The 15,011-nt window shown below is 20.0% G+C and overlaps 1 protein-coding gene across 1 annotated transcript in view; it reads left to right on the forward strand.

Moving 5' to 3' along the window:
- Positions 1-15,011, forward strand: part of LOC117180269 (integrator complex subunit 10) — a 46,534-nt gene that overhangs the window by 22,541 nt on the left and 8,982 nt on the right. Inside the window, exons 5-6 of the mRNA XM_033372671.1 lie at positions 1,451-1,767; positions 10,521-10,685. Coding sequence (XP_033228562.1) covers positions 1,451-1,767; positions 10,521-10,685 — 482 coding nt within the window. The remainder of the gene's footprint in view (positions 1-1,450; positions 1,768-10,520; positions 10,686-15,011) is intronic.

Consider the following 15,011-nt stretch of genomic DNA (forward strand, 5'->3'; position numbering starts at 1 on the left):
AAATAAACTGTTTGAAATTTAAATTTTTGTTCAAAATTAATCTATTCAGGATGAAAATTTATCTGTTTTTTTTATGCATCTTCCAAGTTTGAAAATTGATCAGTTTTGTAGAAAATGTATCAATTTTGTTAAAAATTCGACTATTCAGTAGAAAATTATTTCATTTCAAATTATTGTTTTATTTTGTTGATAATTAACTTTTATCTTGAATATTAACTTTTCTTAAATTTGAAAATAATTTTTTTTTAGTTTAAAATTAAACAATTTGCTAGAAAATTCAAAAGTCTGTTTAAAAATTCGACTTTTTAGTAGAAAATTTAACTGCTTTACTGAAAATTAACTTTTATTTTGAATATTAATTTTTTTGTTTGAAAATTAACATTTTTGAATTGAAAATTAAACAATTTGGTTGAAACTCAACTTTTTTGTTGGAAATTTAACTGTTTTGTGCAAAATTCGCCTTTTTAGATTAAAAATGCGCCATTTTGGTAGAAAATTCAATAGTTTGTTTCAAAATGCGACTATTTAATAGAAAATTTAATTGCTTTACTAAAAATTAACTTTTCTATTGAATTTTAAGTTTTTTGTTTGAAAATAAATATTTTTGAGCTTAAAATTAATATTTTTGAGTTGAAAATTAAACAATTTGGTTGAAACTCAACTTTTTTGTTGAAAATTTAACTGTTTTGTGCAAAACTCGCCTTGTTGGATTAAAAATTCCCCAATTTGATAGAAAATTCAACAGTTTGTTTAAAAATGCGACTATTCAGTAGAAAATTACACTGCTTTAATAAAAATTAACTTTTCTGTTGAATATTAAGTTTTTGTTCGAAAATTAATGTTTTTGAGTTGGAAAATAAACAATTGGGTTGAAACTCAACTTTTTTGTTGGCAATTAATATACTGAGATTGAAAATTCAACTTTTTTTTGCAAAATTCGTCTTTTTGAAAGTTCAACACTTTGGCAGAAATTTAACTGTTTTTTTTTAAATTTTGAATAAAAAAAACGCAAAAGAAAACTTATATAAAAGAATAGACTTGCCCTAACTTGGAACAGAATTCTACGAGAATTATTTTTTTAAATAAATCTTTTATTTTAATATAATTTCATTATTTTATAAATCATTATTTTGACTCGAAACAAAAAATTTTTGTTAATCTAGTGTGAAATTTGGAAAATAGTAACAATTTAGATTTAGAACGGAATTTAAACAAAAAACGCTCTTCAAATTCAGAATTATAATTCTTTTTCAAAATTCTCTGTTCCAAATCAAAATTGCAATTCTTTAAAAAGTTTCCTCTCCCAAATCAGAAGTTTTTTTTTAATATTTAAAAATCTCTTGAAATTATTAAAAATCGTTTGAAATTATTCAAATATTTTGAATTCGGAGAAAACCTGAAATTAAAAATGTGTTCAAAGTTTTTTTTTTTTGAATATTTTTTATTGCAGAGCCAAAATTGAAAAAAAGAAAACGAGACGAGACGATGAGCATAGCGATTACGAGTGACGGAGAATATAACGGAAGTGGACTCGCTTTGGGCGTGAGATTATGGGATTTGTTGCATGGAAGTGAATATTTAAAAAGGGAAACTTTGAAACTCAGCACACAATTTCGACTCGATCCCTGGCTGAATTTATTCTTAACAGATTTAGCAATTTATAAAGGCCTGCACCACGAATCTCTGGCCCGACTAGCTCAAGAACCAAACAATTTGTGTTCTCATCTTCGATTTGCGAGCAGTTGTTTTTTCCTCAAAGATTACAAGGTTTGTTCATTAACATTAATTTTCATGTGATAATATTTTAGGTGATTCTTAGTTTTCAGATTTTTTTTGTTTTGTCAATTATTTTCAGTAGAATTAATTCCCTGAATGTTCCGTGAATATTTTTGCATTTTTCTTGATCATTAATATTCAGATACGAGCATTTTAATCTTGTAATATTTTTGGTAGAGAATATTTTGTAAAAGCAGTGATACAGTATTTTAGATACAAATTAGAAATTCTCAAATTTTTATTTAAAAATATCAAATAAAATTTTTAATATTTAATTAGGATACTTATCGAAATGAAAAATTTTGAAAGAAGGTTAATTTTCAAAGAAAAATATAATTTTCTGAAAAAAAAATGTTTTTTTTTTTTTAAATAAAATACGTGATTTTCAACGATTTAATTTTTATTGGAAAATATCAATTTTGAACCAAATCGTTGAAATTTTGAACAAGAATATTAATTTTCAAATAAAAAAATTAATATTCCAAAAATAGAACAATTTTTCAACAGAAAACCTGGATTTTTAACGATTTAAATGAATTTTTAAATAAAGAAGAGAAATTTTGAAACAAGTATGTAAATTTTAACTGAAAAAATAGTAATTTTCAACCGAAAATGGAATAGCAAATAGTTATATTTTCAAAGAAATTGAGTAATTTTCAAATAAAATTGTCAATAAATATTTTTTCAACAAAATACATGAATTTTTAGCGATATAATTGCATTTTTAATTATACAAGACAAACTTTCAACCAAATAGTTTAATTTTAACTAAAAAAAAAATTATATTGAACCGAAAATGCAATAGCAACATTTTCTGCTTAAAAAAACAGTTAAATTTTCAAGTGGAATAAGTTAAAGTTTAAGTTTAAAAACTAACATAAAAAAACGTGCGACAAAAAAAACTAACTTAATAAAAAATATAGATAAAGTTTTAAGCAAAGTAATGAATTTTCAATGAAAAAGATAATTTTTTACAAAAAACACGATTTTTAAATAAAATGCATAAATTTTGAACGAAATGGTTAAATTTTCTATAAAAAGAGACGAATTTTCCATAAAGTAAATAAATTTTTTAACAAAGTTTATTTTTTAATGAAAAATATTAATTTTGAACCAAATAGTTAAATTTTTGAACAAGAAGATTAATTTTCAAATAAAAAACTTAATATTACAATAAAAACGATTAATTTTTCAGTAAAATACAGTTAAAAAAATACTTTAAAAAAATAATTTTCAACAAAAAAAAAGCTAAATTAAAAAAAAATAGTTACATTTTCAAACAAACTTATTAATTTTGAAATAAAATTGTAAATATTTAAGTGGAATACTAGAATTTTTAAAGAGGATTAACTTTTAATAAAAAGATAATTTTCTGCAAAAACAAAATCGGATTTTTAAGAAAATACGTGATTTTCAACGAAATGGTTGAATTTTCTATAAAAAGAGACGAATTTTTATAAAGTAAATAAATTTTTAAACAAATGGTTTAATTTTAAAATGAAAAATGTCAATTTTTAAACAAATAGTTGAATTTTCAAACAAAAAGATTAATTTTCAAATAAAAAATTAATACTATAATAAAAAAGATTAATTTTTCAGTAAAATACAGCTAAAAAATTAATTTTTAATTTTTAAATAAAAAATTAATATTCTAAAAAAATTTTGTTTAACAGAATACATAAATTTTTAATGATATAATTTAATTTTTAATTAAAGAAGAAAAATTTTCAACCAAATAGTTAAATTTTAACTAAAAAAAATATTAATTTTCAACCGAAAATGAATCAGCAAAAAATAACTAAATTAAAAAAAATAGTCACATTTTCAAACTCAAATTGTAAATATTTAAACTGGAATACTAGAATTTTTAACCGAAAAGAAGAATTTTTAAAGAAGATTCATTTTCAAAGAAAAAAACACGATTTTTAAAAATAAAATACGTGAATTTTCCCTAAAAAGATACGAATTTTTCATAATGTACTTAAATTTTCAAACAAATAGTTCAATTTTTAAATTAAAAATATCAATTTTAAATCAAATAGTTCAATTTTTAAACAAGAAGATTAATTTTCAAATAAAAAGAATAATATTATAAGATAAAAAATTAATTTTTTAGTAAAATACATTGAAAGGAAGAATTTTTAAAGAAGAAGATTAACTTTTAAAGAAAAAAATAATTTTCTACCAAAGAAAATCGGGTTTTAAAAAATAAAATACGTGATTTTCAAAGAAATTGTTAAATTATCTATAAAAAGTGATGAATTTTTTAGAGTAAATAAATTTTCAAAGAGTTTAATTTTTAGACAAGAATATTAATTTTCAAATAAAAAAATTAATATTCTAAAAAAAAACAATTCTTCTACATAATAAATTAATTTTTAATGATGTAATTGAATTTTTAATTAAAGAAGACAAATTTTTAAACAAATTTTTTAATTTTAACTAGAAAAATAGTCATTTTCAACCGAAAATGAAACAGAAATATATCAAGTTAAAAAAAGTGACATTTAATCAAACAGATGAATTTTTAATTGGAATAAGTTAATTTTTCAGTTAAAAAAATACTTGAAAAAAATAACTTATACTTTAAAAAAATAATTCTTAAAAAAAAAATAAACTGTTACGTTTTCAAAAAAAGTGATGAATTTTTCAAATAAAATTGTAAATATTTAACTGGAATATTAGAATTTTTAGCCGAAAGGAAGAATTTTTAAAGAAGAAAATTAACTTTCAAAGAAAAAGATAATTTTCTAGAGAAAAAACACGATTAAAAAAAAAAACGCGAATTTTCAACGAAATAGTTGAATTTTCTGTAAAAAGAGACGAATTTCCCACAAATTAAATAAATTTTCAAACAAATAGTTTAATTCTTAAAAAAAAATATTGATTTTGATCCAAATAGTTGAATTTTTTAACACAAGACGATTAATTTTCAAATAAAAAAATTAATATTCTAATAGAAAAACAATTTTTAAAATCAAATACATGAATTTTTAACGATATAATTCTATTTTGAATGAAAGAAGACACATTTTCAATCAAATAGTTAAATTTTAACTAATTTTTATTTGGAATGAGTTAAATTTTCAGTTAAAAAAATAACTCACAAAAAAAAACTAAAATTAAAAAAATAGTTACATTTTTAAACAACGTGAGGAATTTTCAAATAAAATTGTAAATATTTAACTGAAATACTTGAATTTTAACCCAAAAGGACGAATTTTTAAAGAGAATTAAATTTCAAACATAGAAATATTTTTCTACTAAAAAAAACACGATTTTTAAATAAAATACCCGAATTTTTAACGAAATAGTTGATTTTTCTATAAAAATAGATGAATTTTCCACAAAGTAAATAAATTTTTAGACAAATATTTTAATTTCAAAATTAAAAATATCAATTTTTTAACAAATAGTTGAATTTTTAAATAAGAAGATTAATTTTCAAATAAAAAAATATATATAATAATAACAATTTTTTGGACAAAGTGCATAAATTTTTAACGATATAATTGAATTTTTAATTATAAAAAACAAACTTTGAATCAAATAGTTAAAACTAGCTTTAAAAAAAACTCAAGAGAAAAAAACTAACTTTAAAAAAACAGTTATATTTTCAAACAAAATAATGAATTTTCAAAGAAAAAGATAATTTTCTACAAAAACAAATAGTCTAATTTTAAAATAAAAAATATCAATTTTAAACCAAATATTTGAATTTTTAAATAAGAAGATTAATTTTCAAATAAAAAAAATAATATTTTACAAAAAAAAAACATTTTTTTTAACAAAATGCTAAACCGAACATATACATTTTTCATTTAAATAAATTAAAATAATTAATTAATTTAAAAAATAGTTACATTTTCAAAAACAAAGTGATGAATTTTCAAATAAAATTTGTAATATTTAATTAGAATACTTAAATTTTAACCCAGAAGGACGAATTTTTAAAGAAGATTAACTTTCAAAGAAAAACATAATTTTCTACCAAAAAAAACACGTTTTTAAATAAAATATTATATTACACGAATTTTAAAAGAAATAGTTGAATTTTCTGTAAAAAGAGACGAATTTTCAACGAAGTCAATAAATTTTCAAACAAATAGTTTAATTCATAAATAAAAAATATCGATTTTGAACCACATAGTTGCATTTTTACACAATTTTCTAGAGAAAAAACATGAATTTTTAATAAAATACGCTTTTTTTCAACGAAAAAGTTGAATTTTCTATAAAAGAGACGAAGTTTCCACTAAATAAATAAATTTTCAAACAAATAATTTAATTTTTAAATGAAAAATATCAATTTTGAAACAAATAGTTGAAATTTTAAACAAGAAAATTAATTTTTAAATAAAAAGATTAATATTGTAAGAAAAAAAATTAATTTCTCAGTAAAATACATAAATTTTTAACAATATAATTGAATTTTTAATTAAACAAAATAAATTTTCAATAAAACTGTTAAATTTTAAGTAAAAACATAGTAATTTTTAACCGAAAATGGCATAGCAACATTTTAAGGTAAAAAAATTGATGATGAAACAGATAAATTTTCTGTTAGAATAAGTTAAATTTTTAGTTAAAAAAATACTTGAAAAAAATAATTTTCAACAAAAAAATAATTTTAATAAAAAATAGTTACTTTTTCAAACAATGTCATGAATTTTCAACTAAAAGTGAAAATATTAAACTGGAATAGTTGAATTAATTTCTGCCAAAAAACAAGAATTTTGAATAAGAAACGAGAATTTTCCAACAAAATTAATATTAAACAAATGAGTTTAACTTTAAAAGAAAAAAAATTTACCAAAAAAATAATTACAATTTTAGCAAAATAGTTAAATATTCAACTAAAAAGATTAATTTCAAACAAAAAAGTTTTACAGTTTATATTTCAATCAAGAAAGATTAAATTCATACAAAAAAAAAAAAGATTTTTAAAACCAAAAAAGGCGATTTTTCACCTCAAAAAGATAATTTTTCAACCAAAAATTGAATAATTCAATTTTTAGTCATAATATAAATGTTCAACGTGAATTTTTAACATAATAGTTCAATATTCATCCTAAAAAGATACAACAAAAAAAAGGAATTTTAAACCAAAAAGAAGAATTTTTAACAAATGAAGATTTGTTTACTTAAGTAAGAAATAAAAATTTATCTAAATTGTTGAAATTTCAAAGCTAAAAGACGATTTTTCTCTACAAATATTGAATTTTCAAACAAAAAATATGACATTTTAGCCAAAAATTAATTTTTTTCAAAACTGTTGCATTTATATCAAGCGAAAATAAAATTTCAAACCAAGAAAATGATTTTTTTTTTACGATAAAAGAAGAATTTTCAACTAGAAAAGAACAGTCTTAAAAAAATGGATATAAGCCTTCAGTAAAAATACATTTTTAATAATGTAGTTTAACTTTTACCCAAGTAGGTGAATTTTCAACTAAAAAAGATTGATTTTCAACGAAATAGTTCAAGCTTTTATTGAAAATTAAATTTCAAATAAAAAAAATTTTTTTACCAAAGACTGAGAATTTCTAACTAAAAAAGATGAATCTTAAAAAAATGGAAAAGTTACATTTTCAGTTAAAAAATTAATTTTTAACCAAAAAAAGGCTTTTCCGCTAATTTAGTTAATTCGTCATTTTTGAAAAAAAAATGGTTTATTTGTTAAAAATGCAAGTATATGGTATTTATTAAATTTTTTTTAAACAAAAAATTCCTTTTCTACTACAAAAGATGGTTTTTTAACAAAATACTATGTAACAAAAGATTTTAATTTTCAAAGAAAAAGGTTGTCTTTTTTAGAAAATTCTTAAATTTTCAACCAATTAATAAAATTTATAACTAAACAGAGTCTGGGAATTTTTTCGAGTGGATTTTTGGTTAAATTGCAATATAAAATTGAATAAAAATGATTGTTTATTTGTAAAATAAGCTTTATATCACTGCATTCAAATATTTTTTGAAAGTTTTTATTTATTTCATAATTTTAGTTTAAAATTTAACTGTTTTTTTGGTTGAACATTAATTTTTAAAAGTGAAAATTTAATTGTTCAGTTTCTGTTTCACAGCTTTTTTGGTTTTGCTTTTATTTAAAAAATATGTTACAGTGAAATATTCTTAATTTTTTAAAAAATTTCATCAGTTTGGTTGAAAAATCGTTCTTTTTCGTAAAAAATTAATTTTTTTTTTATTGAAAATTCATCTTCTTGTTTGATTGAAATTTTTGCAAAAATTAATCTTCTTGGTTCAAGATTAAAATGTTTGGTTGAAAATAATATTATTTTATTTTAAATTTTATCACTTTGCTTCCTTGATTTTTTTTTTCTGTATTAATTTTTTTCTTTTAACAGAAAATGTAACTAATCAAGTTGAATATTCCATCAGTTTAGTTTAAAATTTATCTTTCAGGGTGAAAATTAATGTTTTAACTGAAAATTTTATTATTAAAATTTTGGTTGAAAATTTGTCATTTGTTTTTGTGAAATTAATCTTCTTGGTTGAAATTTTTTTTTGTAGAGAATTCAAAAATTCCAATGAAAAATTCGTTATTTTAGTTAAAAATTCATGAATTTATTTTAAAAGAATTTTTTTAATCTCAAAATTTAACTATTCCACTTTTTTTTCAAATTTGTTTTTTTTTTTGTAAACAATTAATTTTCTCGATTGAAAATTTATCTTTTTATTTGAAAATTCAACAGTTTGTTTTGAATTCTTTTCTTCCTATTTCAGAAGTAATATTTTTTGGAATGAAACTTTAATTATTTGGTGGTTTTTTTAACTCTGTTGTTAAAAATAATTAAATTTTTTTACTAAAAATTTAACTATTCCAGTTGAAACTTGAACTATTTTGTTCAAAATTGGTGTTTTTTTGTTGAAAACTAACTTTTCTAAGTAAAAATGTATTTATTTCAGTTGAATATTTCACCATTTTCTTTCAAAAATTTATCTGTTTTGTACCTACATGACTTTCTTAATGGACAATTTAATTATTTAATTTTTAGTTGAAGAGTTATCTTGTTTAGTTGAAAATTTCTTTGTTTTTTTTTTTGTAGAGATTAATTTTCATGGTTCAAAATTAAACTTTTTAATTGAAAATTAAATTATTCTATTTAAATATTTATTATTTTGTTTGATTTTGTTACGGGTTTTCGTCGAGAAATTAAATTTTTATTAAAAACTCATAACGTTTTAAAGAAAATTCATAATTTTTTAATAATTTTATGCAACTTTGGAATTTTACATAAAAAATTGGCAATATCAAACAAATATCTTTTATAGTTTGAAGAAAATTCCAAATCTTTGATAAATTTTCGACTTTTCTGGGTTTTTTTCTTCAAAATTTGGTATATTCAATAAAAAAAATTATATTATAAAAGAATATTCATAACTTTTGAACAATTTTAGGTTATGTTGTCGTTTAACATCGGAAATTTTGTATTTACAAGCGAAAAATTATTAAATTTAAATATAATGTTTTGGGTTTGAAATATTAAATAAAAAAACTTGAACAATTTCAAAATTTTCATGTTTTTTCGTCTAAAAATAAAATTTCAGTTAAAAATCATTAGATTTCAACAATGATTTATAATTTTGAAATAATTTTAGGTTCCGTTGAAATTTTATATTTATATTTTATAAGTTTGCACGATTTCTGATTTTGCTAGAGTTTTTCGTGTGGAAGTAAAGTTTTTATTAAAAGTTCATCATAGTTTGAAAAAGAAATATAATTCTTTGGCAATTTTATGTTACATCTCAATTTTACATCGGAAATTGGCTATAATAAACAGAAACCATTATAATTTGAAGAAGATTAAAATTGTTTAACAATTTCAAATTAAGTTTTAATGTAACATTCGAAATTTGTAATTTTAAATAAAAAATTATTAAATTTAAATCCAATAATTTTGGTTGAAAATTCTTTTTTTTTCTAGAAATTAATTTTCTTGGTTGAAAATTAAACTTTTTAATTGAAAATTAAATTATTCTATTTAAATATTCATTATTTTCCTTGAAAATGTATCTTTTTAATTGAAATTTAAAACAAAATGTTTTTAGCAGAAACTGTCTTTTTTAGTCGAAAATTGATTAAAAATCGTATTTTTTTGTCGGAAATTGATCTTCTTGTTTGGAAATTCATCTATTTTTTTTTAATTTTGTCCGTAAGTAAAAATTAATAAATCTCGAAAAAGTAAAAAATTAAAATTACCAAAATTAATAATTTCCGGAAATCGTTTAATTACCAAAATTTTCAAATTTATGAAATTTGGAATTCCCGAAATTAATGAATTGTAAAAATTTCAAATTCCCCCCAAAAAATAAAGATTTTAATATTCTGTTTCTGCTATGATTGTATTTTATTTTTCAGGTTTAAATACATTTTCCTCCGTGAATTTGTAATTTCGGCAATTAAACAATTTCGGGAATTTATAAATTTTGTTTATTTAATTTTTTTTTCCGGTAAAATTTCGTCGGCTCGAAATTTCTTGAAAAGACAATATCTCAAAAATTTTCATAGAAATTCATATATTTTTTCGTATAAATGTTGTAAAAAATTCTGTAATTATAATGTTATTGTTATCAATAAAAAAAATTCATATCAATTTTTTTTCTTCAAAATTCATTAACTTTTCCAGATTTTCCAGAACTTTGTCAAAATTCCATGACTTTTCCAGTTTTTCCAGGTCTTGCAGCAGCCACATTTTTAGTTTTAAAATTATTTTTATGTTTAGGGTATGCTAGAATATATTTCAATGGTCTCGAGCGTTTTGCCACAAGTTCGTGGAAAAGTTTCGAGCAATTTATCGGTACCGGCAATTCGACATTTGCATTATCTGACGACCGCTCGATTTCCGGTTTTGCAGTATTGCTGCCGATTACTTCTTACCGCCTTAAAGGTAATTTTTTTCATCTAATTATATTTTTATTTATGTTTTATAATTACAGCTGGGCCCGTGTTTCCCCTAAAAGTCCCCCTTTTTTATTTTTCCCTAATTTGCATAAAATTCTGGAGGTCCTTTTTTAAAAATGAATTTTTTTTTTAAATCTTGAGTGTTTTATGGCTATTGAAATATGGCTAAAGCTATTGAAAATTCAGTTAAATCTCTTTAAATATTTTGACATTTTCATTCATTATTTAAAAATATTTCGTATATTCAGGTTGATAAAATCCAGTATTGTCGGATTTTGATTATTTTTTAGAATATTTTGTCAAGAAAAAACGAGATTAAAAAACGGAACAACTGAACACCCCCGAAAAAAATTCCAGAATTAAAAAAATGACATTTTTTTATAAATATTTAAAAATTAGAAATGCAATAACCAAATATTTTTATTGAAATCCATTTTTTGACTGATTAAAATTTCTAAAAATATTTTTCGAAATTTAAATAACAATAGTTTAAAAATATTAATCCAGGAATATATATTTTGTCAATTATTATTTTTAATTCAGACAATAATTTTACAAATTTTTAACATTAAAAATATTTTTTTTCATCAAAATATTTGATTGTTTTATTTCTAATAAATAAAGAATATTTACTGAATTATTTAAATTTGGGGATTTTATTATTCGGGAATTTTCCAATTCGAGAATTTTATTATTTACGAATTTTATGATTCGGGAATTTTTGTTTTCATGAATTTTTTGAAATTGAAATGACAATTGTTTGATTATTATATTATTTATATTTGATTATTGTATTTATAATGAATAAATAATATTTGTAAACAAATTTAATTATTTAAATTTGGGAATTTTCCAATTCGAGAATTTTATTATGCACGAATTTTATGATTCGGAAATTTTGTTATTCAAGAATTTTCTAATTTGGGAATTTTATAGTGTCGGGAATTTTATATTGGGATATTTTTCATTCATCCCATAAAAAAGGACGACTGAAAAATCCAGAAAAATAAAATTCCCGACACTGTAAAATTCCCAAATTAGAAAATCTAGGACTGAAAATTGTCGAATTCTAAAATAAATATCTCAACCAGAAAATTCGCGAATGTAAAAAATTAATTAAAAAAAAATAAATACTATATATTTATGAAAAATATAATAATCAAATACTTTTTTCAGAAAACAAAATTATTTATAATGTTTAAAGTTTCTAAAATTATTCTGTGAATTTCAAATAACTATATTTGAAAACAAATTGTATCTAGAAATACATATTTATTAAATTATTATTATTTTATAATTTTTTTAATTCGGTGATTTTTTAGTTTGGATATTTTATGATTCAACAAATTTTTGACTGCAATTTTAATATTGGAACATTTTATAATTCAGGAATAATAATTGAATAATTGAACTAAATAATTCAGAAAACATACCCTAATTTTAGAAATTTTAAGTTCTGATATAATTTAACTTTATTATATAAAAATAAAAATATTATAAATTACTGTGAAATCTTTGAAATTTCTGAAAATATTTTTAAATCTTTGAAATCTTTAAAAATTGCTTGATATCTCTTAACATATCCTTTAAAATTTTTATTATTTTGAAATAGTTTTTTAATATGCTATCTTTATATAAAGAATTTAGGAAAAATCTAAACAGTTTAACAATTTTAGGTTATGTTAGTGTTTCACACCGGAAATGGGTTTCTTATTCACAAATTATTAGATTTTAAAGGTTCGAACTTATGCAACAATTTAGTTGTTTTTTTTAGTTATTTTAGCGGTTTTGACCGTTTTTTAAACAGAAATAATTAGATATTATGGGTTTAGAATTTTTAACAATTTTAGGTTATGTAAGCGTTTTACATTAAAGATTAGTATTTAAAAAAATGTTTATAGTTCGAACAAGATTGTAATTTTTTAACAGTTTCAGGTAACATTAACATTTTTCACATAAAAAAGGTTATTTCAAACAAAAATGATTAGATTTCGATCAAGATTTACGAATCTGAACAATTTTCTGGCATTTCAGTGTTTTTCGTTGGAAATTGTAATGGTTTTTATAAAAATTATTAGATTTCAAAGAAGTTCAAGTTAGAATTTTACATCGAAAATTGACATCATTAAAAAAAAACCATTATAATTCGAAAAAGACTCAAAATCTGGGAACAATTTTCAATTTTGTCATTATTTTTCGTCAGAAATTGATATTTTTAATTTAAAAAAAATCATATTTCAAAGTAGTTTTATAACTGTTAACAAATGTAGGTTATGTTGTTTAAAATTGGAGTTTTGTATTTGTAAACAGAAATTTATTTAATTTAAACCCAATGATTTTGTTTCGAAATAATAAAATTTTTAATCTTGAATGGTTTAAGATTTTGTTACGGTTTTTCGTCGAGAAATTAAATTTTTATTTAAAAATCATAACATTTTGAAGAAAATTCATTATTTTTTAACAATTTTATGCTACGGTGGAATTTTTCATTAAAAAATTGGCAATATCAAACAAAAACTATTATAATTTGAAGAAAATTCCAAATCTTTGATAAATTTTCGACTTTTCAAAAGAAGTTTCTAAAAGAAGATTTATAGCTTTTCAACAATTTTAGGTTATGTTGCTGTTTAACATCGGAAAGTTGTATTAAAAAAAAAGTGATTAGATTTAAATCCAATGTTTTGGGTTTGAAATATTAAATTTAAAAACTTGAACCATTTCAAATTTGTCACTGTTTTTCGTCTAAAAATAAACTTTTAGTTAAAAAATCATAAGCTTTCAAGAATGATTTATAATTTTGAAACAATTTTAGGTTCAGTTGAAATTTTACATAGGAATCTGACAATATCAAACAAAAACCTTTGTAACTTGAAGAAGATTTAAAATCTTTTATCAAATTTTGAGTTTTAAAAGTTTTTTTAGTCAAAAATTGGTATTTTTAATAAAAAGATTATATTTCAATGAAGATTTACAACTTTTTAACTATTTTAGGTTATGTTGTAATTTAGTAAAGGAAATTTGTATTTTTAAACAAGAAATTAATAAATTCAATGATTTTTTTATGAAATAATAAAATTTAAAAGCTTGAAGAATTTCACATTTTTCATGGTTTTTAGTAGAAAAATGAAATTTTTGTTAAAACATCATTAAATTTTGAAAAAGATTTATAATTCTTTGACAATTTTCGATTTTGTTATTTTTCATCAAAAATTGGTATTCTTAGTATAAAAAAAATGATATTTCAAAGAACATATTTTTTTTTATAATTTCAGGTTATGTTGTAATTTAACATTCGAAATTTGTAATTTTAAACAAAATATTATTAAGTTTAAATCAAATGAGTTTGGCGTGAAATAATACAACTTGAAAGCTTAAAGAATTTCAGATTTTTCATGATTTTTCGTGGAAAAATAAAATTTTGTTAAAAAATCATTATATTTCGAAGAAGATTCATAATTTTGTAACAATTTTAGGTTACGTTGAAATTTTACATAAAAAATTGACAATTTGAAACAAAAACCATTATAAGTTACAGATTTAGAATCTGATCAATTTTCGATTTTTTTAAAGTTTTTTTTTCTTAAAAAATTGGTGTTTTTAATTTAAAAAATTATGTTTCAAGGAAAATTCACAACTTTTTCACAATTTCAAGTTATGTTGTCGTTAAGCATCGGATTTTTTTTTAAACAAAATTATTAAATTTAAATCCAATGATTTTGATTTAAAATAATATAATTTAAAAGATAGTAAAATTAAAATAATAACATGGTTAATATATAAGAATAAATATAAATAGTACAATTTAAAAGCTTGAACAATTTCAGATTTTTCACGGTTTTACTTTTCAAATTTCAATTTGAAATTTTACATCGAAAATTGGAAATATAAAACAAAAACTATTCTAATTTGAAGAAGATTTAGAATCTTTTTTGTTTTTTCTTTCGTCAAAAATAGTGGTTTTAACACAAAAATTACATTTCAAAGAAGATTTACAACTTTTCGACAAATTTTAGGTTATGTTGACGTATAAACTTCGGACTTTTATGTTTACAAAATTAAAATGATTAGATTTAAATTTTAAAAATCATTAGATTTCCAAGAATATCCATAATTTTGTAACAATTTTAGGTTACGTTGAAATTTTACTTCGAAAATTATTTATATTTAATTAAATTTCACAGACGAATTAAAATTTGGAACAATTTTTGTTATGTTCTTCTTTATTCATAATGTGTCCCCTAAGGGTTTACATGACTTCCATTCCTTACAATCTTTCCGTTTACATCTATATATTTTTTACAATCTTATCCTT

Source organism: Belonocnema kinseyi, chromosome 9 (genome assembly GCF_010883055.1).
Source record: "Belonocnema kinseyi isolate 2016_QV_RU_SX_M_011 chromosome 9, B_treatae_v1, whole genome shotgun sequence".
Classification (NCBI taxonomy): Eukaryota; Metazoa; Arthropoda; class Insecta; order Hymenoptera; family Cynipidae; genus Belonocnema; species Belonocnema kinseyi.